General features: G+C 52.6%; 3 protein-coding genes across 4 annotated transcripts; 2 read left to right on the top strand and 1 right to left on the bottom strand.

Annotated features, from left to right (window-relative positions):
* The first annotated feature begins 2,201 nt into the window (after positions 1–2,201).
* Positions 2,202–6,598, top strand: BCKDK (branched chain ketoacid dehydrogenase kinase). 2 transcript variants are annotated; one of them, XM_012660271.1, is made up of 12 exons: positions 2,202–2,390; positions 2,968–3,334; positions 3,451–3,519; positions 3,615–3,725; positions 4,006–4,053; positions 4,135–4,254; positions 4,336–4,434; positions 4,626–4,699; positions 5,025–5,153; positions 5,233–5,322; positions 5,896–6,054; positions 6,148–6,598. In XM_012660271.1, the coding sequence occupies exons 2-12, from the start codon at positions 3,140–3,142 to the stop codon at positions 6,290–6,292; spliced, it is 1,239 nt and encodes a 412-aa protein (XP_012515725.1). In that variant the 5' UTR covers positions 2,202–2,390; positions 2,968–3,139; the 3' UTR covers positions 6,293–6,598. The 2 variants fall into 2 exon arrangements, with proteins under 2 accessions (XP_012515725.1, XP_012515727.1); XM_012660273.1 differs by lacking the exon at positions 2,202–2,390 and having other exon boundaries at positions 2,909–3,334.
* A 4,057-nt stretch (positions 6,599–10,655) lies between these two features.
* KAT8 (K(lysine) acetyltransferase 8) lies at positions 10,656–20,662 on the top strand. The gene is made up of 11 exons (XM_012660270.1): positions 10,656–10,866; positions 12,252–12,326; positions 12,406–12,581; positions 16,348–16,401; positions 16,494–16,658; positions 17,423–17,512; positions 19,199–19,339; positions 19,435–19,528; positions 19,625–19,775; positions 19,970–20,124; positions 20,458–20,662. Exons 1-11 carry the CDS (start codon positions 10,656–10,658, stop codon positions 20,520–20,522), a joined length of 1,377 nt encoding a protein of 458 aa, XP_012515724.1. The 3' UTR covers positions 20,523–20,662.
* A 656-nt stretch (positions 20,663–21,318) lies between these two features.
* On the bottom strand, positions 21,319–24,433 carry PRSS8 (protease, serine, 8). The gene is made up of 6 exons (XM_012660188.1): positions 24,349–24,433; positions 24,112–24,129; positions 22,603–22,765; positions 22,034–22,305; positions 21,779–21,945; positions 21,319–21,650 (listed from the first exon to the last, which is right to left on the bottom strand). Exons 1-6 carry the CDS (start codon positions 24,431–24,433, stop codon positions 21,339–21,341), a joined length of 1,017 nt encoding a protein of 338 aa, XP_012515642.1. The 3' UTR covers positions 21,319–21,338.
* Between the last annotated feature and the right edge of the window lie 494 nt (positions 24,434–24,927).

The following is a 24,927-nucleotide window of genomic DNA, read 5'->3' on the forward strand; positions in this document are numbered from 1 at the left end:
ATCCCTGTGTTTCCTTAATTTATTTAATAAATGTTTATTGGGCACCTGTTATTTGCCAGGGCTTGTGTTTAGGGGCTTGGGATAACTTAGTAAAGCAGACAAATATGCTTTATCTTACGTTGTAGAAAAGGAGGGGGAAATGAGCAATTAATATAATCAATATGTAAAATACATAGATAGCATGTCATTGGTGATAAGTGCTATGGATAAAATGAAAAGAGTGAGGAGCATGGAGGTGATTGCAATTTTAAATAGGATGGACAAGGTGGGCTTCATTCAGCTGACATTTGAGCAAAAGCTTGAAGCAGATGAGGGCACGAGCTATGTGGATATCTAGGGGAAGGGTGTTCCGGGCAGAGGGAACAGCCACTGAGAGGCCCTGAAGTGGAATGTGCTGGTATGTTCAGTGAACAGGGAGGCCCGTGTGGCTGGAGAGAGTGAATGTGGGGGGTGAAGGCAGAGAGAAAAAAGAGGCAACACGTCTTTTAATCTTTCTAGGCCTCAGTTCTTGCATCCGTAAAATGAAGAAAATAATGTTATCGACCTCAGAAGGCTGTTACAAAGATTAAATTAATGCATATAAACCCATTAGTAGAGTGCCCCACCTACATACACAGTATTCCGACAGGGGGCTCGCGACGTGCGTGTCCAGCCTCCGCCGCCGGGAGCAGCAGCGAGTTTGGGCCGAGCGCTAGCGAAGTGCGCAGGGTCAACTGGGGTGAGGTTTGCTAAGACGCCTCCCGCCTCTGTGGCGGCCACAGCTGCCTCCTCCCGCGGCTCCTGTCCACGGTGCGGCCACGTGAGCGCCCAGCTCTGGCGTACAGGAACACTCAGAGTCCTTTGCTGCTTTGCGCAGGCTATCCTCCCCACGAGGAGCACCCTTCCCTCTCCCTTCTTCCACGGGCTCCAGCCGTGCCTGCCTCCAGGGCAAGTGGCCTCCTGGCTGGACTCCAGGATATTGCCACGATGCTGCAAAGAAGGGGTGAGAACGGTATGGGGGTGAGGAGCAAAGAGGAGGCCCAGAGACTCAAGGAGCCCCTTTTCCATGGTCTCTTCCCTCAGGTCCTCAGGCGGTCCAGCCATGGTGAGCAGTCCCACCTCCAAGTTTAAAGACAGCCTCCAAAGATGTCACCTGCTTCACTTAACACATTTTTAATTAAAAAAATTTTTTAAAAAAGAATTTTTAAAAAAAATATTTAGAAAATATATAACCGCCATAAAGAAAAATCCAATCAGTACAAACACACACACACTGAAAAAGTGTCTCTCCCATCACCTCTTGCCTGGATAAAGTAATTATCTTCTCACTGGTCTCTCTGCCTTTGGTCTCACCAACCCCTAGAGGGTTCTAAGGAGCGGAGCCCATGAGTTAAAATCCTTTAGTAGTTCCTAACTACCTCAGGACAAATGCATATTTCTTACCCTCCAATGAGCTGCTGGCCATCCCTTTCAGTGCCTCTCCTTCCTAGATTCCACATGGCTCCAGCCACAGCCACAGATCATCCAGGCTGTTCTCTATCCCACCACACCCTTCCCACCCTGGATCCCTTGTCTGGCCAAGTCCTACTTATGCACCTGTACCAATGTCCCAGTCCCTATCTGATGCTCCCTGTGAGGCCCTCATCATAGCTGATCACACTGAAACTGTCTTCCTGTCCAGCGCAGAGAAAAGTCTATTTATTTGACTGATCACCCAAACTCTTCTGGGGCAGAAAAGTCACCCAGTCAATGTGACTTGCATTCATCATAGGTATGAATGAATAATTATAATGATAATGCCTAACAATTATATAGTGCTAATTCTATGCCTAGCACTGTTCTAGGCACTTTTCATATATAAATTGATGTAATCCACACAACCCCACGATTGATACATCCTCATTTTACCAATACGGAAATTAAAGCACTGAGCAGTTAAGTAACTTGCCCCTGGTATGAAGGGGCTGAGCTGGGGTTTAAACCAAGCGGTTTGGTTTCCCATAAATGAACCAAGAGCTGGAAGGAGAAGGTCAGAACCTCAAAGAATCAGGTACGGTTATGATCTGCGCGCTTTACATCTAAGGGTCTTCCCACCCTCTACGTTTTGCTCCCAGGGAGCCCGTGTTATATAGTGCAGGAGATAGAGGCCTAGAGACACCACAGATGACTTGGGGAGCCCTGTGGAGGGAGCAGTGCTATTTACCTGGGGGTCCGGGAGCAGGGGCATAGCTGGGAGGGGCGAGCGCCGGAGTTGAGAGTCCTCAGTGCCAAACTACAACTCCCAGGAGGCATCGGGCGCCCACAGCCCGCGCGACGTCACGACGGCAGAGGGCGCAGGCGGCTCGGTTAGCCCGGCCGCTTGGCTGTTTGGGCCGTTCTGCTCTGACCCGGGACCTGACTCTGGCCCCGAGGTAAGTGGAGTAACCCGCGCGAACCCTGCCCGCGGAAGCTCCGCAGCGCATGTCCACAGCCCACACCATTGCGCGGGAGCGCGCACAGGCGGGGGCTGGCGTACCATACGGGGCGATCCGCGCCGAACCAAGTGACCACCCCCCGCCCCCACTCCAGAGAGGCAACTCGGAGACTCCTGGCCACACCTTCGATGTAGCCAGCCCTGGGGGGCACAGTGCCGAGTGTTGCACGTATGCTAGCCAGGCTCCCGGGGCCCTGGGTCCGAAGGCGGTGGGTTGGGGTCAGCCCCGCCCCCTGAACGAGGGTGCCCAGGACCAGAGGGAGCTGGGGCGAGGTTTTCGGGCTGTATGGGTCCGAGGGTCTCCTCCTCCCCAACGCCACCAGAGAGTGCCTCAGGTTGAAGGATAGAAGCTCTAAAAAGCAAGGCTGTCCAGGCTTGGCCTGTGTGCGTTTGGGGAGGTCGTCGAAGGGGAGGGCAGAGATTGCCCAGGTCTGTGGATACCGGTGCCCACGTGGAGAGGTGGTGTAGGTCATCTGGATTTGGATCCTTACAACTTCCCCTTCCCGCCCCGGTAGATGGGAGCTGCTCTCCGGGGGCTGAGCTTGTCAGCATCCTTGACGGGCCCTCGCCCCTGAAGTCAGAGAAGAGCCCCTGCCCACCCACACGCCCTTTCCCCATTCTGGGGTCGCCTCCATCCCTTGAGTTCTCAGCCCTAGCGGCCACCCAGTCCAACAAAGGAGCAGGACAATGATACTGGCATCAGTGCTGGGGAATGGCCCCCGGGGCGGGCCTCCACTGTGGCCCCTCCTGGGGCCTGCACTCTCGCTCCGGGCCCACTCAACATCAGCCACTGATACACACCACGTGGAGATGGCACGGGAGCGCTCCAAGACCGTCACCTCCTTTTACAACCAGTCAGCCATCGATGTGGCAGCAGAGAAGGTATACAGCTGGGGCAGCGAGCCCAGGGTCAGGAGCTGGAGTGGGTATCCACGGAAAGGGTGGAGCTGATATGGGATGGTGGAGGTCCGGTGCTCAAGGCCCATCTGCCTCTCTAGCCCTCAGTTCGCCTCACTCCGACCATGATGCTCTATTCCGGCCGCTCTCAGGATGGCAGCCACCTCCTGGTAAGGTTCCAGCCCTCTATTTTCCTCTTGGCTCCTGGAGCTTTGGGCCAGCCACTCAGGTCCCAGCCCTGCATTCCCTCCTCTTTTTCTTCTAGAAAAGTGCCCGGTACCTGCAGCAAGAGCTACCGGTAAGGATTGCTCACCGAATCAAGGGCTTCCGCTGCCTTCCTTTCATCATTGGTTGCAACCCCACCATACTGCACGTGGTAAGGTAGAAAGGACCTTAGATCAGTGTGCTTACTTCCCAAGGGGCAAATGGGGAGTGTGGGGCCCATAGTGGCAGAGTCTGGCTTGCCTAAAGGTATCAGGGCCATACAGGATTCAGCCCCAAGCCTTCAGAGGCTAAGGCTGCATATTTGTGGAAGCTGGAAATGGCACACTGGGGGTTTGAACCACATGAATTGGTTTGGGTGGGTAGTCAAGGGTGGCTGTTTTTCACCCAGTGCTGGTGGCAGCCGCATGAATTCCCACTCCTCTTCCTTGCAGCACGAGCTGTACATCCGTGCCTTCCAGAAGCTGACAGACTTCCCTCCGGTGAGGGCTGGGCCAGAGCAGGGCGAGGGACTGAGGAGGTTAGTGTTGGGCCACCTGTGCTCATGACTCCGTGACCTACAGATCAAGGACCAGGCAGAAGAGGCCCAATACTGCCAGCTGGTGCGACAGCTGCTGGACGACCACAAGGATGTGGTGACCCTCTTAGCCGAGGGCCTGCGTGAGAGCCGGAAGCACATAGAGGTCTGGTCAGCGGAGGAGGGGGCCAGGCTTGTTGAGGGGGCGGGGAAGGGGGACAGGGTTCTGAAGCCCCACTCTTTACAGGATGAAAAGCTCGTCCGATACTTCTTGGACAAGACACTGACTTCCAGGCTTGGGATCCGCATGTTGGCCACCCATCATCTGGCGTTGCATGAGGACAAGGTAGGCTTTGGGGCCTGAGACCCACTTGGGAATAGTAAGTGGGACAAAGAGACTGAGCTGGGGATCTGGGCCAAGGGCCTGGGGCAGAGGCTTTGGGGCTGCTGCCTTTGGGCAGTTCAGAAGTTGGAAGCATTTGGTGGCTGAGGTGGGGGTGAAGGTGTTACTAGTCCTGAGTTTCTTTCTTCTGCCAGCCCGACTTTGTTGGCATCATCTGCACTCGTCTCTCACCAAAGAAGATTATTGAAAAGTGGGTGGACTTTGCCAGGTAAGGCTAGAATGGCTAAGAGGGCAGATGTCTAGGGGCAGGGACAGCTTGAGTCTGAGCCCTTGCCTGGGGCAGGGTTTCTCAACCTTGACACTACTGACATTTTGAGCCAGATAATTCTTTGTAGTGGGGGGCTGTCCCACACATGTTAGGATGTTTAGGAGGATCTCTGGCTCCTACTCATTTGTTGCCTATCATACCCCCAGTTGTGACCAGCAAAAATGTCTGTGTACATAGCCAAATGTTCCTTATAGGGGCATAATTGCCTCCAATTGAGAACCACTGGTCTAGGGGCACCTGTCTGAACTCTTGCTCCTATCCACAGACGCCTGTGTGAGCACAAGTACGGCAATGCCCCCCGTGTCCGCATCAATGGACATGTGGCTGCCCGTTTCCCTTTCATCCCTATGCCGCTGGACTACATCCTGCCTGAGCTGCTCAAGAATGCCATGAGGTGGGCAGGCTGGACATGCTGGGTGGGGGGAAGACAGGAACTGGTGTGCCACCACCTACTGGTCTTTCTCCCCACATAGAGCCACAATGGAGAGTCACCTAGATACTCCCTACAACGTCCCAGATGTGGTCATCACTATTGCCAACAATGATATTGATCTCGTCATCAGGTTTACCCTGAGTGGGAGTTGGGCTGGGGTGGATGGGGGTTCTGGGCGCTGTTTCAGACTTGCTGTAGGACCCCTAAGCCCTGAGTGGGAGTTGGGCTAGGGTGGATGGGGGTTCTGGGTGCTGTTTCTGACTCACTGTAGGACCCCTAAGCCAGTACCTGCCCCACTCTGGGGTGAGATCCCTGGTCAAACAGGATTTTCTGAGATTGCCATAAGCTAGGTATTAATGGATCTGGGGCCAGCTGCAGGCCCCAGGGCCCTGGCTCTGCGAGCACCTGAGGGGCCTGGAGTTGGGAAACAGAAGTAACCGGTCTAAGATGCTGGGCTGAGAATAAATGTCAAATCCTGTGAGAAGGTATAAGCCATCAGGACCCACCCCTCCAAGGCAGAGGCGGAATAGTAAGTGGAGAAATGGAGAAATGTGGCTTATACAAACAAAGCCCAAGGGTCTAGGTGGACCACATTCCACCTTTGAACGGAAGGGACAGGAAGGCAGACTTAGAACTGTCTGCCTGGAAAGTAGTGAGCACCCCATCAAAGCTTACCAAGCCCATGTTGTTGACATCCTGCCAGGATTTCAGATCGAGGTGGAGGAATCGCTCACAAAGACCTGGATCGCGTCATGGACTACCACTTCACTACAGCTGAAGCCAGCACCCAGGACCCCCGGATCAGCCCCCTCTTCGGCCACCTGGACATGCACAGTGGTAGCCAGTCAGGACCCATGCATGGGTGAGGCCCCACCTGGCCAGGATGGAGGGGTGGAGGGCCCCAGGATACTCAAACCTCTGAAGCCCCCTGTCCTATCCCCCTGCCCGCCCCCAGCTTTGGCTTCGGGTTGCCCACATCACGGGCCTACGCGGAGTACCTCGGTGGTTCCCTGCAGCTGCAGTCACTTCAGGGCATTGGCACAGATGTCTACCTGCGGCTCCGCCACATTGATGGTCGGGAGGAAAGCTTCCGAATCTGACCCCACAGCCCTTAGCCTGCTTGCCTGCCCAGTCTGGGCCACATCCCTGCTGGGACCTTCTGGGTTAGGCGGGGTACAGTCTGCTCCACACGCTGCTGCACCTTGGGTCTCAGGGCCCCAGATGGACTTACATGGAGCTGGGCACCACTCCTCCTCAATAGGGTCCACTGCTTCCTTGCCTCCAGGCCTTGGAGGGGAGAGAGTAGGGACTCCTGAGGCCTCCAGCACCAGCTCCATCATTCTCGTTCTTGGGGAACCCCCACTTTGACCTGTTATTTGTTATTAAAGTTCACATTCTGAATGCCCTCTTGGGCCTTGTGTGTGGAGAGGGCAGGTAAGCTTTTGTTTCTGTCCCCACTCAGTTCCCTGGTCCCTGGGTTTAAATGGTTCATGTCCTAGTCTCTTAACTGTCCTGACAGCCTGGCAGACCAGGAGTAGAATTAGTCCTAAGTCTTTTGTATGTTCGATTTGATGGGAGTAGCAGTGACTTTGACAGCTTATGCAAAGGCCTTTCATTCATCTAACAAATGTTTCTGGGTCCCAGACAATATTGAAAGGTCAAGTTGACCCAGCTGCAGGCCTCAGTTCTGACTCTTCCCTTCCTGGCAGTCAGTTTCTGTAGGGAAAAGTCACCAGACTGGGCAACCTCCTTAGCCATCTAAGTAAGGTTAAAAATACTACATCTGGCAGGGCGCAGTGGCTCACGCCTGTAATCCTAGCACTCTGGGAGGCCGAGGGGGGCGGATTGTTTGAGCTCAGGAGTTCGAAACCAGCCTGAGCAAGAGCGAGACCCCGTCTCTACTAAAAATAGAAAGAAATTAATTGGACAACTAAAAATATATAGAAAAAAAATTAGCCGGGCATGGTGGCGCATGCCTGTAGTCCCAGCTACTCGGGAGGCTGAGGCAGTAGGATAGCTTGAGCCCAGGAGTTTGAGGTTTGCTGTGAGCTAGGCTGATGCCATGGCACTCACTCTAGCCTGGGCAAAAGAGTGAGACTCTGTCTCAAAACAAACAAACAAAAACAAACAAACAAAAAATACTACATCTGCTGCTGCTGCCAAGGAAAAGAACATACAGGGTTGTTCCCTGGCAGGCTCCAGCAGGGACTGGGTGCTCCACCACAGAGAAAGGTGGAGCCCAGGTAGGGAGGGTCAGGGACTTGGGTGAAAGGAAAGGGCTCCAGATAGCAGGTAGGCTCAAGGTTAGACTTAAAGCAGAACTTCCTGTGAGAAGCAGAACTCCAGATAAAGTCTTAGGTGGGAACACCCTACCCACCCTGCCCGGGAAGAAGAAAGGCCTGTCAGTGGTGCGGAACCTTCGGTGTTGGGGCCACATGTGGCCTTCTGGATCCTTGAGTGTGGCCTGTCACTAAATCCAAATTTCACAGAACAAACCACCATTTGTTCTGTGAAGTTTGGATTTGGTCAAGGGGCTGTACTTGGGGATCTGGAGGGCCACATGTGGCCTCGAGGCCGCAGGTTGCCCACCCGTTCTGGAGGCCAAATGGCAGGTGGTGGGAAACCACGACTTGCGAGGCTGAAAATCCTGCTGGCTGCAGGGCAGGGAAGTGAGGCAGGAGAGGTGGGCAGCAGTCAGAGGGTAAGGACCTTGAAGCATGGGCTTTATCCTGAGTCAGTGGGATCCGTGGATGGGTTTTAAGCTAAGAAGGGATGTTTCAGGATGGATTCTCTAGAAGCAGACTCTGAGAGGATTTGTGTCCATGTGATTTGTTAACAACATGCTCCCAGAAGGGTGTAGGAAAAGCAGGAAAAGGAAGAGGAGGAGCCCAAGCAAGGATCTCAGGCAGAAATCCAGAACCAGTTAATTATGCCTCAGAGTTGGAGGCTAGACAGGTACACTCCACAGTCACTGATTAATTCCTCCATTTGACAATCCTTGGTTAAAGTCAGTGTTGGAAGGCCAAACAGCTCTATTAGCCTGAAGGCAGTTCAAAGAAGAGCCTCTGGGGCTGGCCTCTGAAAGCACATCAAAGGTAATCTGGCACACAGAAACAACAAAGAGATCCTGGAGATCTGGGTGGAGCACCTACATTGTGCTACAAGGAACAGGCAGATTTGCCCATTGGAAGCATCATTGGTGGCCAGTGGATTAAAGGGAGAATAGTGAGGAGGCTGATGCAGTGACCCTGATCAGGGATATATAAACCCTAGGCTAATCCTTGACTAGAAAGGACCTCATCATTATCTGAAGATGTCAAGTGAAATCAAAAGTGAGGCACCAGGCCAGGTGGGGTGGCTAACACCTGTAATCCTAGCAGTCTGGGAGGCTGAGGCAGGAGGATTGCCTTAGCTCAGGAGTTCTAGACCGGCTTGAGCAAGAGCGAGACCCTATCTCTACTAAAGATAGAAAAAAAGTAGCCAGGAATGGTGGTGATTGCCTGTAGTCCCAGCTACTCTGGTAGCTGAGGCAGGAGGATCACTTGCGCCCAGGAGTCTGAGGTTGCTGTGAGCTAGGCTGATGCCATGGCACTCTAGCCCGGGCAACAAAGCGAGACTCTGTCTCAAAAAAAAAAAAAAAGTGAGGCACCAGCACCCTGGGTAGGTGCAATAACAATCTTGAAGATAGGGTGGTTGGAGTGGGAGAAGGTATTAGAATTAGAATTTTAATTTTTTTTTTGTTTGACTTTTATTTCTTCTGTCTCTTATGTTGCCAGACACCTGGCATTCACTGTCTGCCCCCTCTCCCCCCACCCCCAACCTCCTTCAATTCCTCAAAGCCAAATCTACAGCAATTCTCACTGCCATCTCCCATGGATTCCTAACTCTCAGGTATTTTATTTATTTATTTATTTATTTATTTTTTGAGACAGAGTCTCGCTTTGTTGCCCGGGCTAGAGTGCCATGGAGTCAGCCTAGCTCACAGCAACCTCAGACTCCTGGGCTCAAGCGATCCTCCTGCCTCAGCCTCCCAAGTAGCTGGGACTGCAGGCATGCGCCACCATGTCCAGCTAATTTTTTCTATATATTTTTAGCTGTCCAAGTAATTTCTTTCTATTTTTAGTAGAGACGGGATCTCGCTCTTGCTCAGGCTGGTCTTGAACTCCTGAGCTCGAACGATCCACCTGCCTCAGCCTCCCAGAGTGCTAGGATTACAGGCGTGAGCCACCGCGCCCGGCCTCAGATATTTCTTGATCTGTAATCTCTGAGCCCCATCCTCAGGCACTGAGCATTCCACCCCCTCTTAGAATCGTTTCTAAGCCCAGTAACCAAATTATTAATATAAATCAAACAAGATTAAGTACCTACCCTGTCTCACACTTTGCGATACACTTGTATATAGATAAGATAGTTTAACCTTTATATAGTTATATGATTGATATAGTAGTAATACATGGCTTAGCCATTTATACAGATATATAGTTGTCCCTTGGTAACTGACGGGTATTGGTTTCAAGGCCTTCTGCAGATACTCAGGTACTGCAGTTGGCCCTGCAGAACAGTGGATATGAAAAGCCAGCCCTTTGTAACCGTTGGTTCTACATCCAGAGAATACTGTATTCTCATTCTGCGGTTGGTAAATCTGCAAATGTGGAACCCGCGGATACGGAGGGCCAACTGTATATGGTTTAACCATATATAGAGTTAATTATGGTTTAAACTTTGCTCTCAGAGAAGCCACAAACTTGTACACCTTACCCAGAGGAGGGTCAGAACTCAAGATGCCTCACTCACTGTCAAGTTGCTCTTCATTGTATCCACTGCCTTTGGCTGGTTTTCTGTTCAGGAGACGTGTGGTTTGGGGGGCCTGCTCCTTCCTTTAGAAAGTCTTTATTCTGTGAAGATGACTTATTATCGGCTGCCCCTGGACACACCAGTTCTGCTTTCCCCACCCCAACTGTATCTTTTTCCAACCCTGAACAAGGGAAGCAGTTTCTTCAGCCTTCAAAACTGGGGTGACCGGTGTTAGACTGGCACAAGTGAGCAGCGCAGGGGTGAGTGTTAATTCCAGGCTCGCAATCCTGACGTCAAGTAACCAGGGAGGCCGCTCTGGCTGGCCCTGTTCAACTAGGGGCGGAGCCCCTGAAAACAAGCACATCTAAGCTTCCTCAGGCATCGGGACCTTTACACACATTGAGCTGAGTCACCACATCAGGAAAGTCTGTCTCCTCTCTTCAACTCCAGGGTGCAGCCACATTTCTACGCAGAAAACCAGGTACTCTAGGCCTTCGCCACTGTAAATCTCCCCCTCGAGCCGGCGCTGGGAGACAGCCACACAAGCCAATAAGCTCCTGCCACGTCACAGACCCCAACCGCAGCCCAAACCTTCCGCCCCCTGCGCTGCTGACCCGGAGCTGAAAGAGCTGCGTGGCGCCAGACTGCGGCGTCACTTCCACCACCGCGATGGCGGCACAGGGATCTGCGGCGGCGGTTGCGGCGGCGAATACAGGGGTCGCAGGGGAGGGCGAGCCCGGGCCCGGGGAGAATGCGGCGGTCGAGGGGACCGCCCCGTCCCCGGGCCGCGTCTCTCCGCCAACCCCGGCGCGCGGCGAACCGGAAGTCACGGTGGAGATCGGAGAAACGTACCTGTGCCGGCGGCCGGACAGCACCTGGCGTGAGGGCGGGGCCCAAGGCCAGGGGGCGGGGCCGGGTGGGCAGGTTCTCCACGAGGCCTAGTGCTGGGGGCTGGGAGCCATGGGGGGCGGGGCTTGAGGAAAGAACGCGGAGTTGCGAGCGCTGTAGACCTGCCGAGTTAAGCAAGTCTATTACTCTCGGGTTGTGCCTGGCCCGGCCCACCAACCCGCCCATTAGGCGATCCTCGAATTCTTCTGAAGGTGTACAGAGCTCCCATTCCACTTCATTGTCCAGTGCTAGGCTTCATTCCATTTTCTTGGTAACCCTGCCTCCTAACTGGTCTCTTTTGCGTCTTCCTTTTCCATTCGTCCCCTGCGGCGACCAGCAGAGAGGACCTGCCAAAACACAACCCCTTCCTTTACATTCCTTTGCCTTCCCTCATCTTCAGAATAAACCCTAGACTCTTTAGAATAGTATTCATTTTTGTGACCGCTCTAGTTTCTAGCCAACCCTTAGCAAAGGCTATTGCCAGACCAGAACACACCGAACACCGTAAAGACCGTGTGCCTTTTTAACTACCTGTGCCCTCTACTGGAAATGTGTTTTCTTCCCTTTCTCCTTGATCACCTGGCTAGCTCCTACTCCTTCTTTTAACTTCATATCCTCTGTGATGCCATTCTTGACCGCCTTCAGGCAAAGTGATTTGTTCTCTTATGTGTGTTCCTGCAACATTTTTTTCATACCTCAGCCATAGTTTTTGTAACATTATGTTGTAATTTTCTGTTTGTGTCTTCCCCTATCATACTGGGAACTTCTGGAGGGCAAGACTTCTTGTGATTCATTGCTTAGGGCCAGACACGCAGTGGTTGCCTTACTCATTTCTTGAATGATCTACTAATTGTCAGGCACTGTGCTAAAAATTTTGAAGGCATTAACTCACCCTCTGAGATAGGCACTATTTTTATTTTACAGAGGAAGGGACTGAGGCTCAGAAAGTTAAAATAACTCGCTCAATTACATATAGCTAGGAAGTGGGGAGCTAAAATTATATATAAACTCAAGCTGTCTTAATTCAGAGCTAGCTCTCCTGACCTCTGGACATATGAATGACTGAGTGTATGTAGTAAAATGAGCGTTGAATTCGGAGCCAAACTTAAACTCAGCTAAATATTGGGTCTTACCACTCTTTAAATCTGTGACTCTGGGTAAGCCTCAGTTTTTTCTGAGCCATAAAATAGGAATAACAGCCCCAACCTGGTCCACCACACAGGGTTGTGGCAGTGATTGAGTAAAATGGCAGATGTGAACAGGTGAGGTTAGCTTAGGTGTGGCCCTGGAATTAGGAAACTGCTCTTCAGTGTGCAGGATTCCTGTAATTCCAGCCTTACCTTCCTTTCTGATAATCCTGTCCTTTTTCCTTTACAGATTCTGCTGAAGTGATCCAATCTCGAGTGAATGACCAGGAGGGCCGAGAGGAATTCTACGTACACTATGTAGGCTGTGAGTGGCTTGGTGCATTTGGGCCTGGGTTGGTGGGAGAGGGGTGGCAGGGCAGTACCCTCACGGCCCATCCTCACAGTTAACCGGCGACTGGACGAGTGGGTAGACAAGAACCGACTGGCGCTGACCAAGACAGTGAAGGATGCTGTACAGAAGAACTCAGAGAAGTACCTGAGCGAGCTGGCTGAGCAGCCTGAGCGCAAGATCACTCGCAACCAAAAACGCAAGCATGACGAGATCAACCACGTGCAGAAGGTCCGCATCCCTTCCTTTCCCCAGGGCCCAGGAGGCCCAGCTGCCTCTGCCATCTGCCTTGGGCCTCTTGGGCCCCACTGCCAAAACCACAGCAACTCCCATTTTTAAGTTCCCATAGTGTGTCAGGGACTTTACCCACCTCCTCTCATTTACCTTTCACAGGTAAGAAAACTAAAGCTCAGAAAGGGCAAGGGCTTGGATATTTTCATATTCTCATAGTGAGCAGATGGCACAACTCGGACTGGAACTCGGGCCTCCTGCACTGGTAGCCTCTTTTGTCTCCTATTGGCTGTATCAATTGATAAAATGACTTGAAGTATAAGGGAAAGGAAGAGATTGAAAGATATTGGGCACTTGCTATTGCCAAGCACCGTGCTAAGTACTGTACGTATATATAAGCTCATCAAATGCTCCCTAACAATTGAGCAGCACAGGAATAATTATTTCTTTTTGTAGATGAGGAAGCAAGCTCAGGGAGGTTAAGTAACACACCCAAGGTCACACAGCTAGTAAAAGGGTGGGCTGGAATTAGAATAATGATGCCAAACATTTATTGGCCTGTGAACTAAAGTACTAGGTTAAGTGTTTTAATACATGATCTCACTGATGTTCCACAGCAACCCTGTGAGGCAGGCGTTACCATGCTCAGTGTACTGAGGAGGTACAGGCAGGTTTAGAAACCGAGTCAGGAATTAGATCTACTAACTGATTGTCCTACTTCAAGGCCTGAGCCTTTAACTATGATTTTGGCTTTGCTTTTGTTTTCCAGTTTTTTAAAAAATTGATATATAATAGTTGTACATGTTTTTAACCATGATTTTTACACATCCTAGAAACTCAGACCATTTATCTCCAAAACCTGCATGCTTTTAGCGAAATTAGGCTGCCCTTGAGGGGTTTATTTTCCTCCCACTCTGAGCCTCAGCTTCTTGGTTATATAAAACAGGGGATACAAACCAGAATAGGGTTTATCAAGGTCTCAAGGCATTCAGGCATTCGTTTGTTTCAACCATTGCATTCATTCTTCTGAGCTCATCCATTCAGTGGCTGTGACCAGCTTTTAAATTTTAAAAGTGGAAGAAATAGAATAAGATAGAAAATATCGGAGTGCATTGCACTTTATTAAGGGTAAGTATTGTTTTGAGAAGCTTTTATTTCATGTACAAATACATGTATGTATACACACAGACATGTCAACTGGTTTACAGTGCCAACTGCAGTTCCTACTATGGGTATGATTAAAAAATTTGGGGCCGGGCGTGGTGGCTCATGCCTGTAATCCTAGCACTCTGGGAGGCCGAGGCAGGAGGATCATTTGCACTCAGGAGTTCGAGACCAGCCTGAGCAAGAGTGAGACCCCATCTCTACTAAAAATAGAAAGAAATTGGCCAAACAACTAAAAATAGAAAAAATTAGCCGGGCATGGTGGCATGTGCCTGTAGTCCCAGCTACTGGGAGGCTGAGGCAGGAGGATCCCTTGAGCCCAGGAGTTTGAGGTTGCTGTGAGCTAGGCTGACACCACAGCACTCTAGCCCGTGAGACTCTGTCTCAAAAAAAAAAAAATTTGAAATACCCTAAACTAGAAAAACCACTCAAGATCTAAGGCAGCACTGTCCCCTTGAACTTCCTATAATAATGGAAATGTTCTATAGCTATTCTATCCAGTACCATAGGTACTAACCACATGTGGCTGTTGAGCACTTGAAATGTGTTCAGTGTGACTAAGAATTAAAAATTTTTAAATTATAATTAATTTGAATAGCTGTGACAAGTAGTTACTCTATTGGACAACACAAGTCTAAGATTCTATTAGTTCTCTGACTAGTTTGCACTGAACAAAGACGGGCCTCTAAGCTGGCAGTCAGCAGGGTGGATGATAATGGCCACTGATGATAAAATCAAAGGTAATAAAACAATCTGACAGTTAACAATCAGCAAATTTCTTCAGAGTCTAATGTTTAATTTTAAATAAATTGTAACATTGAAGAAAAGTAGTGTTTTTGTAGTTCTTTTATGCATTTGCAGAAGAGGATTGTATTTTTCTTCCCTTGTGTTTGCAGTAGTTAGGCTCGGAATTGGACAGACCAGGGGCCCGTGCCCAACCCTGCTGAGTACCAGTTATGTGACCTCGGGCAAATGACTTCATCTCTTCGTGCCTCAGTTTCCTCTTTTGTACAGTGGGAATGATGAGCACTCTTGTTTAAGAGGTTAATTGTGAGGACTAAATGAAATTATGTCTGTGGAGTGCATGGCACTTGAAATAAACGGCAGCTCACTGCTCCCCAAGGGCAAGTGACCTCACCTCTCCCTGTTGTTTACTATTCTGTAAAATTGAAATAAGAACACTCTATCTAAGGGTTACTGAAAGGATTAAATGAGGCCACATAGGCAAAGTGTTTTGTGGAGCAGGATTCTAGGTTAAATCCTGGCCGCTTCTCCCTTCTCAGCTACAGGGCAAGGCCACAGTCCACCCTGGTGTAGATCATAGGCCTCGGGTCCCTCCTCCATTGTCAGGCCATACCTGGTTCCTCCCACAGAGTCTGGTCAAGGTTCAGGGTGTGCTGTGAGTGTGACGTGACCTTCAGACTCAGCTTTCTAAGGACTTGGAAAATAGGGGAAACCAGGTGGGAATACTTGGAAGGTATTGCATTGTTGACCACTTGTCTCCTGACTTGGGAAGGAGGAAGTGTTTTCTGGACAGGAAGAATCCAGATAGGCCTCCTGGAGGGGGTGGGCAGAACGTTGGGCCTTGAAGGACAGGTAGGAGCACAACAAAAACAAAGACGCATGATAGCTCACAAAGCCGTGCTGTGTTGTGGACTCACCTGACTCGTGCTCTGTGCCAGGTTGAGTAAGCATTTTCTGGTGGCAATAAGAGAAGGAAAGGCATTCTCAAGGTGGAAGGAACTATTTGTACAAAGCGATAAAGGCCAGGAAAAAAGGGGCGTTGATAGCAGAGTGAATTTGAGGGGGCCGAGGCTGGAGGCAGGGAATCTAAGGAGGCCAAGTCAATTGTCCAGACCTGAGATGGGGCAGTGACTATTTGGAGTGAGAGAGGAGAATTCCAGAGAGGGACCAATTCCAGAGATGTTAAGGAAGTAGAGTTGACATCCACTGTATTAGGACTTAGCCACTGATTGAATGCCAGGCTGAGAGAGAGGGAGGAGTCTTAAGGGCAGGCCCAGCTATTGATCTTGGGCAGTTAAACCAAGGGTGATATTCCCAGTGAGATGGGGTACCCAGGAGGAGGTACAGAGGTTTGCAGGGAGGAATGTTGAGATGTTCTGGACATCTAGAGTCTGATGTTCCTGTGGGAGGGACCTCTGGGAGCAGTCCCATGGGCAGGTAGCTATCTGGGTCTGGTGCTCAGGAAATACCCAGGTGCATTGGGGAGTTAATGGGCCCAGAAGACAAGATCCATTATTTCATCTGAGTCTCACAACAACTTTGGCAGAGCTCGATTGCCCCATTGTACAGCCGAAGCTCTTATCAACCCAAGGACTGGAACCTGATCCTAGCTCTGTTCATCTGGCAAAAGGTCCAAAGTTGAGCATCAGGATGTCTGGGATATATGGACGGGCGGGCAGATGGGAGAGGAGCTTGGATCAGCCAGTTTCAGAAGCAAATAAAAGAAGTTAGCTATTTACATGGTTACTGTCATTCAGGGGATGAGGTCTGGAAGACAGCAGAGAAGCATTGTGGGTTCTGGGATAGGGGATGGATGGCCTGATCACTTCTATTCACCCCGTCCACATGTCTTTCCCAGACTTATGCGGAAATGGATCCCACAACAGCAGCCTTGGAGAAGGAACACGAGGCGGTAAGCAGAGTCAAGGGCCTTATTCGAGGTGTTCCCTCCCCATTCCTTCCTTTCCCCTGTTCAACTATGCACTGTCCCCACTATCCCTGCAGATCACCAAGGTGAAGTACGTGGACAAGATCCACATCGGGAACTATGAAATTGATGCCTGGTACTTCTCACCGTTCCCTGAAGACTACGGGAAACAGCCCAAGCTCTGGCTCTGCGAGTACTGCCTCAAGTACATGAAATATGAGAAGAGCTACCGCTTCCATTTGGTGAGTCTGGGCTGGGCCTGGTGAGAGAGGCAGGCATCAAGGCTGAGGGCAGCTGAGCTAGCAGCACCAGGAAGAGAGACAGGTCCAGAGGAGTTGAGTACAAGGAAGAGCTGCCCAAGAGTCAAGAGACCTGGATTCCAGGCCTGGCTTTGTCATTGCTGGCAGGGTGACCTTGGCCAACTTGCTGTTCTTCTCTACACCTCAGTTTCCTCTTCTCTGGAATAGGGACAGTAATCTTGACACTTACCACCTCCTCAGGTCCCTTGCCCTTTATCACATGTTTCCCCAGGCCACCCCAGTGCCAGGCTCCTCAGTGCAAAAGAGAAAGCAAACAGAGCCCCTGAGCAATGGGACCTTAAGGTGTGGACAGATGGGAAGAATTGGTACACGGGAGCTGCCGGGAATGGAGCGCTCTCCTCACTAGCACAGTGGGCCGTTTCCCAAAGCGTGCAATCTGAGGCAGATATATGTCGTTTAGGAAAGCCAGTGTCATGGATGAGTGAGTGCCCTCTAGGGCCACGCTGACGTAGACCTGAAACCATCTTGCTGTGTGATAATTGAGCAAATTGCTTAGCCTCTCTGTACCTTGGTAAAATAGGATCTCTCTCGTAAGATTGCTGGGAGATTACTCAATGTAGGTTGAAATGTTGAATAGGGGAGACAGAGGCAGGGACTTGCTCTAAGCCACACCGTGGTAGTGTGGGGAGGCACCAAGCAGAGAACCTCTGGGTCTCAAGCCTCTGTTCCCCCACACCACCCCCCAGGGCCAGTGTCAGTGGCGGCAGCCCCCTGGGAAGGAGATTTATCGCAAGAGCAACATCTCTGTGTACGAAGTGGATGGCAAGGACCACAAGGTGAGCTGGTGGCCAAGGGACTGTGGGCAGGGTGGGGGAAGCACTGGGTACCTCCTAGAAGGGTAAGGCCAGCCTGAGGGTGAGCCTCTATGAGAAAAAGGCCTGTGAGGTCTTGCTTAGCCTGGCACTTGGCCTGTGGTCAGTACATAGTAAACTCATTGCTCTGTGGTGTCAGCCTCAGGCCAGTTTCCATTCTGTCCCTGAGAACTTTTCTTTTGATGGGGTCAGTTCAAACTTGGGTAGATTTGAAACCCAAAGTGGAGATTGTCTTGCCTGAGGCTGCTCTTAAAAGAGCTTTCTCCTTCCCTTTCAAGGAAAGGTGTTTGTTTTTGCCTGGGAGGGGACTGCTTTGTGTGAGATTTCCTGCCTGAGAGCTCTCTGGCTTAGGAGGGCTGAGTTCCTTGTTCCTGGCAGAATGACTTCAGTGAGGCCTTTGGGGCCTGCTTTGTCACTGTTGAGAACTTGACGTTTGCTTGGTCAGTCTGGGAAGGTCTCACCAAGTGTCCCTCTGTGGAAGGGCAATATCGTGTAAGACGAAGAGGGCAGACCTTACAGTGGCCCTGTCACTTCCCCACTGACCGCAGACAAATTACTTAATGTTGTTCGTTCCTGTTTCCTTGTGCATATGACAGGAGTCATAATATTTACCTAATCGGGTAGTTAGTGGAGCAAATGAGATAGCAAATGTCAAGTGGTTAGCCTGGCATCTAGTAGGTGCTGAGTAAACATGGGCCTTTGTTATTATTGGTGACCTGTTGGGGCTCAGTTAGCCTTGTACTTGAACACTTTCTCTGAGCCCAGCCCTTGGGTGCTGCTCTGCCTTCCTGAGCATGAACAGGTGGAACGGCAGAAAGGGCTCCTGCTGGAGATGTGGAGTGTTTCCCAGCCTCTACCCTCTGTCAGCTTGAGGCCTCAGGCAAGCGCTTCCTCTCCCAGAGCTTCAGTTTCCTTCTAAGTAAAACAGTGCTGCCAGTGCTGGGCAGACACAATTGCCAGGTCAAATAAGCGAGTGGATATCAAAGGGTGTCAGAAACCGTAGAGCCCCTTAATCTGTCATGAAGCCAAACTCAGGGTTTCATTGTCTCCTGGTGCTGGTCTGGGTGGGTCTCTGTGTCTGCAGCTGGGAGACTGGTGAGGCCCAGCACAGGAGTGTGGCCAAGCCGGCAGACAGACCTTTACCAAGCACTCAGCTTCGTGCGTCGCCTTGTGCTAGGTGCTGGGGGACACAGCTTTAAACTCGACAGAACTCATATACTGATTAGAATTCCTGCCTGGCACTCACCAGCCTTGGGACCTTGGGCAAGCCACTTATCTCCTCAAAGCCTCAGTTTCCTGGGCTGAAACTGTCGGTGTCTTTGAAGATTGAACAGATGATTTGTGGAAAGCATCTGGCTCGTATTTAGCACTCAGCAGTGGTAGCCATGACCAGTCCTGCTCTGCCATTACCTCCCAGAGTGCTACAGGCTCTCTGATTTTCCGTTTCCCTGCCCATCAGAAATGGACTTCTTCCTGTCCTAAATACTAACTGGCCTGGTGAGGAGCCCTCTTCCTACTGGCCTGGCACTGGCTGCTCTTCAGAGCCTGGCACTTGGAGAGCAGGGTGGCAGCTCATGCCCAGGCTGAGTGCAGGAGTTGCAGGAGTTGTACTTGCTCCCTGAGCCTGTTCCCACCTCCTTTGCCCCTCAGATTTACTGTCAGAACCTGTGTCTGCTGGCCAAGCTCTTCCTGGACCACAAGACGTTATACTTTGACGTGGAGCCCTTCGTCTTTTACATTTTGACTGAGGTGGACAGGCAAGGGGCCCACATTGTCGGCTACTTTTCTAAGGTGCTGGGTCAGAAGCTCAGGTTGGGGGAGGGGAGGGAGGATAATGGAATAGGGGCTGAGCCTCCCCAGAGGTCCTGAGCAGCCACCCCCCACAGGAGAAGGAGTCTCCAGATGGAAACAACGTGGCCTGCATCCTCACCCTGCCCCCCTACCAGCGCCGCGGCTACGGAAAGTTTCTCATTGCTTTCAGTGAGTGGATCCTGGCCTGTCTGGGAAGGGGACACCTGTGGTGGCAGGGGTACCAGGGTGGGTTGGGTCCTGAGATCCTCTTTCTACCACTGCCAGGTTACGAGCTCTCCAAGCTAGAGAGCACAGTAGGCTCCCCAGAGAAGCCGCTGTCTGACCTGGGCAAACTCAGCTACCGCAGCTATTGGTCGTGGGTCCTGCTGGAGATCCTGCGGGACTTCCGGGGCACACTGTCCATCAAGGACCTTAGGTGAGGGCCCTCATCCCCATCCATGTCCAGGGCAAGTTGTCCATCCAAGACCTGTGAGGGAGGCATCCTGGAACCCTCAAGGAAAGGGCCCTCCTTAGATTGGCCATGATCTTTTCTCCTTGTCCCCTTTTGCTGTCCCAACCAGACCCTATAAGGGAATTATCTCCACCATCTGCTTTAATCCCTTTCTGCAGCCAGATGACCAGTATCACCCAGAATGACATCATCAGTACCCTACAGTCCCTCAACATGGTCAAGTACTGGAAAGGCCAGCATGTGATCTGTGTCACACCCAAGCTGGTAGAGGAACACCTTAAAAGTGCCCAGTATAAGAAACCACCCATCACAGGTGGGTAGGGGGGCTGCTGCACACAGGTGCGTGCATATGTAGGTGGGTGTGTGTGTGTAGGTGGGAGGGTAGACAGATACAAGACCTGCTGAGAGCCAAGGCCTCCTTTTTGCTGTCACATGATCCCAAACCAGTTGGACCAGCTGCCAGGATAGAGCCTGGGGCAGGTCACTCATTCCTGGGCTTCCCTGCTCACCCCCCTCCCACTCAGTCTGCCCTTTTGTTCTCAACCGGAGGAGGTGAAACCTGGCCTGGGCCCAGAGCGGAGCAGCCAGGTGTGAGCAGGCCTGGCCCGAGGCCCAGCCCTGCCTCTCCTGCCTCTTCTCCCCACAGTGGACTCTGTCTGCCTCAAGTGGGCACCCCCCAAACACAAGCAAGTCAAACTCTCCAAGAAGTGAGCAGCCTGTGCCCCTGCTGCTGGACCTGTGCCTCTTGCCCGTAGCCTGTAAATATGTACAGACCTGTTTCGTCATTTTTTTTAATAAAGTAAATTCTGCTGGTGGCTTTGGACTTTGGAGGTGGGAGGGAGAGGCCAAGAGCTGACGGTCTTCATCTCACTTTACATTCACGCGCCTGTTGTGCTCAAGACATTTTACTCCTCCTCGCTCCTTCTGTCGCTTACCCCAGATGCAGGCCCCAGCCCGGTTCCAGCGGGGGCTCAGTCCTCTGGATTCTGGGAGTCAGGGCTGGTGGGGGGCGGGGGGCTCACCAGCCAATGGGGCAAGATTGGGGCCTTTTCTGTCCTTCAAAACAAGCTGCCCAAAGGCAGCCTGAGCCCAGAAACAAGGAAGAGGGCAAAGTGCAGGCCTAGTCAGGCAGGGCGGTTGGGGCACTGGAGCAGCTGTCAGCTGGGCAGGTGCCCGGTCTTCTGGAAATAGGTGGGAGCCAGAGGTCCTTGGGAACTCTATGGGAGCCTAGCCAGTAGGCTTGTGGACACCAGGTGGAGGTGGCCAGAGGTTCTGGCCAGCACCACAGGCAGTAAAACTTGGACTGTGGATTATAGTCACAACATTAAACCCAGAAGAATAGGCTCAAAGATCAGGATGGTGCCCTGGCCTCCCACAGAGTCCTGGAAGGAAGGAGTGGCTCACCAGGGCCCAGGCGCAGGGAGGGGCCAGATCCCTTCCTGGGAACAGGCACATGTCCTTAGGTGTGACTTTGTATCAGTCCTGGAAGTAGGGGCAGCTGCCGAGGTGAGTAGCTCAATGCTTGTGCTATGGGCCGAAGAGGCCCAGGGCCAAGCCCAGAGGCAACAGAAGGATGGGCCCCAGCAAGCCCCGGGCCAGGGCAGAGCTGAAGAGCAGAGACTGGCTGCAGAGGTTGCCATCAGGCTGGGACTCCTGGATTTGAGGCACCACATGAGGCTGGAGTTCTTTCGCGTGGTATTGGATCCAGGAGGCATAGCTGGAGGTCAGAGTGTACACACCAGGCCTGTTGGGGGCCCCACAGGCGTCGCCCCAGCTCACAATGCCTGCCAGGTACCAGAGGCCCTCCACGGGGCAGGAGAGTGGGCCCCCAGAGTCACCCTGAGGAGAAGAGCCATACAACAGCTGTCAGGAGCAGGCCCCAGGCCTCCAGTCACCCATGCCAGCCCTGGTCTCTCAAGAGGCACTGTCTCGTCTGCCCCGCCCCCGCCCCAGGCCCCTGCATTTACCTGGCAGGCATCCTTGCCACCTTCCACATAGCCGGCGCACACCATGTCCTGCTGGATAAAGTGGGGCTCCTCGGGGTTGGCGTTGATGTTGTATAGGCAATTACAGGTCTCGCGGCTGATCAGTGGCACCTCGAGCTGCTGCAGTGGCCTGGGGTTCAGGAGGCTGACTGTAGGGGAGGAGATGTTTACCCAGGGCCTCCGACCCCAAGTGGGGCTTCCCCCTCGTGCTGCTTGGCATCCAGCGCCCCACCTCACCTGAGGGGGCCGTGTGGCCCCATCCAGTGACAGTACAATGAAGGCCATTAGGGAAGGAGGCATTGGCTGCAGGGAGGCAGATGGGCCGGATGTGGCGGGAGAAGGTGACAGAGCTTCTAAGGCGGAGGAGTGCGATGTCACCCTCAGAGCCCTCCTCACGGTAGCTGGGGTGGACGATGACCTGTGCCAGGGTGCTGACACTGGCGTCCTGGGAGTAGATGTCCAGGTAGTGGGCCCCCAGCTTTACTTCATAGTCTTCTATGCGGTGGTCGCTGCGGGCAGAAGGGCCGAGGCTGGGACCCAGGGGACCTCTCTTTGTTCCCTCATCCCTGTTGCCTTGTAGCATCCAACCCTTGACTCTGATCAGCCCCTTGTAGGCCTTAAATTGCACCCTAGTTTTATCCTGTAACCTCTGACCCCTCACCTTCACTTCTAACTGGTCCTTTCAGATTTTGCTGATACCCTTAGACCCAACCCAGGAACCCCAACCTCTGAGCTGGATTGACCCATGATCTTTGACCTTCAATCCACTTTTGACTTCCACCCCCTGCCCCTCACCCAACTGGTACCTGGGGAAGCAGTGAGCAGCTGACAGCACCCATTGCTCAGACACGAGAGAACCGCCACACACGTGGTTGCCATCATAGGTGATGCTGACCTGCCAAGGCCACTGACCAGGGGTTGCACTGCTGCCACCTGTGATGCGTGCTTGGGGGACCACACCACAAAGGGCTGCCCGGGGAGGAAGGGAGGGGAGTCAGATCCTTAGCCCTGTGGCACCCACATATCCCAGGCGATCTGGTTTAGAGCTTGGGAAGTGGGTTCACAGAAGTCGGCCTCCCTTCTGTCTCCACCCCACAGCTCGCCAGGCATGGGCAATCTGAAGATCTTCATAAACCACAACTAACCAGGTCACACCCCTGCTTAAACCCTTCCACGGCTCCATGTTGCCCTTACGATATTCCCGGCCTTCCATGGCACTACCATCTACTCCAGCCATCCCTCTGGGCACTTCCTGTTACATACAGCAGGCCACACACTTGCTCCTCTCTGGGCCTTTGCGTATCGCCAGGAACACCTTTCCCCATCCTTCCTCTGCTTGGTGAACTTCTCTTTGCCTGTGGGGACTCTGTTCAAATGGCAGGCCCTCTGCAGCCTGTCGGAGCCTGCTGGCTGAGCTGGGCATTGCCTCTGAGCTCCCAGGGTCCCCGCGCTTCCCCGACACTACCCAGTCTCACAACTGTTCTGGTGTCTACAACTGTGTGTTTCAACCACACCAACCTGGGCATTCCCTAGGGGCAGATTCTCACGTCCCCAGTGCTCATGGAGTCATGGATGTGTGTTGTACAAACGAGCAGAAGAACTGGGTTCCCGTGATGTGACCATCTAGTTTCCAGGACTGCCCAGCCCCACCCCTACCAAGGCCGCTTTGCAGTGGAGCCCAACTGCCCTTCACAAAGTCACCTTCCTAGGAGCCGAGAAACTGCCAGCCAGACTCCTCCTCTCCCTCATAATCATGACAATAGCTACTATTTAGTGAGGTTCCAGCAGTGCCAGGCCCTGAAGGGGCTTTCACTTCCTTTATCTCCTAGAGCCCTCACTATAGCCCCAGGAGACAGACACAATCAACTGCATTTTAGAGGTGAGGAGACCGAGGCTTAGGCAGGCAGGTGATGGGACTTGGTCAATGCCACACAGCGGGCAAGTGGTGAAGCCCGGATTGAAAACCTGTCTGACTCAGAGCCGGGTTGTGTGCCTTCGAAGAAAGGAGGCTCTTGGTTTGTTTACCTCAAAACCATCTCAAGTGCCCCACTTTGCCAGTCGGAGGTGGGTTTAAATCCCAGCTACACCACTCACTGGCTGTGTGCCCTTGGGCAAATCACTGCTTCTCTGCACCCAGTTTCCTTACTCACAAAGTGAGGGCTACAATCCCCCCTCACAGAGCGACTGGGAAACTCAAACGAATGTGGGTGGGTGGGACAGCCCGGCAGAGGGCCAGGCACTTGTTGAACGCGCAGGGGAATCTGAATCCATGTCCCCTCCTTTTTCCCCTCCCCCATTTCCCGGGCAAGCCTCACCTTCAGCCCCATCAGCTCCTGGAGAGAGAGAGAAAGAAGGAGGGGTAAGCACGGAGGACCCGAGTTCCCTGACCCTTCCTTTAATGCCTGCCACTTCTCCAGAGGGCTGGCCCCCTCCCTGGGAGGGCCAAGGTGGAGGGGATTCTTGAGCCTCAGATGAAGATGTGTTCCAGGAAAGGATTATACCTGCTCCCTCCAGTGTGTTACCCCCAATCCCCCTGCCCTGCACAGACTTACCTGTTGCTGACCGGAATAATCCAAGACAGAGCAGAATGACCACAGCCTCCAGCTGCCCAGGCCCCAGGCCCGCGCTCTGGGCCATGGCCCAGGACGTGGGCGCCTGGGGGAGACACAGGGCACACAAGGCAAAGGACGCTAGGGCTGGTTTCGAAGGAAGGATCCAGATGTGTCGGCTCCGAGGAAAGGGATCCCTGAATCCGGCTGGGAAGGGGAAGCAGGTGTCCAAGCCTGGCTTCTAAGGCAGGGAGTGGCCACGGGGGGCCCGGGGGGAGACGCTTGAAGTCTCCGAAGCTAGTGTGAACGTGTCTCCAGTCTGGCACGGCCTGGCCCCGTAGAGACCTTCCTGGAGTGGCGGCTCCTGGAGCGAAAAGGCATCTACCTGCCGGCCCCGCCCCTGGCCCCGCCCTCTTGTTCAGCTCGGGCCGCTCAGCTTGCCACCGATGTCGTGAGTCCTTTCAGACTCCAGACCGGTGTTGCGTGGGGTGCAGGGGTTAACCAGCCAGAGAGCAGTCTGAGGCCAGACTGGAAAATCTGATGGCCAGCCTCCCTGGATTGTGAGCCTACTATCCTCGGTCC

The sequence above is a fragment of the Propithecus coquereli genome, unplaced genomic scaffold, assembly GCF_000956105.1.
Source record: "Propithecus coquereli isolate 6110/MARCELLA unplaced genomic scaffold, Pcoq_1.0 Scaffold66, whole genome shotgun sequence".
Lineage (NCBI taxonomy): Eukaryota > Metazoa > Chordata > Mammalia > Primates > Indriidae > Propithecus > Propithecus coquereli.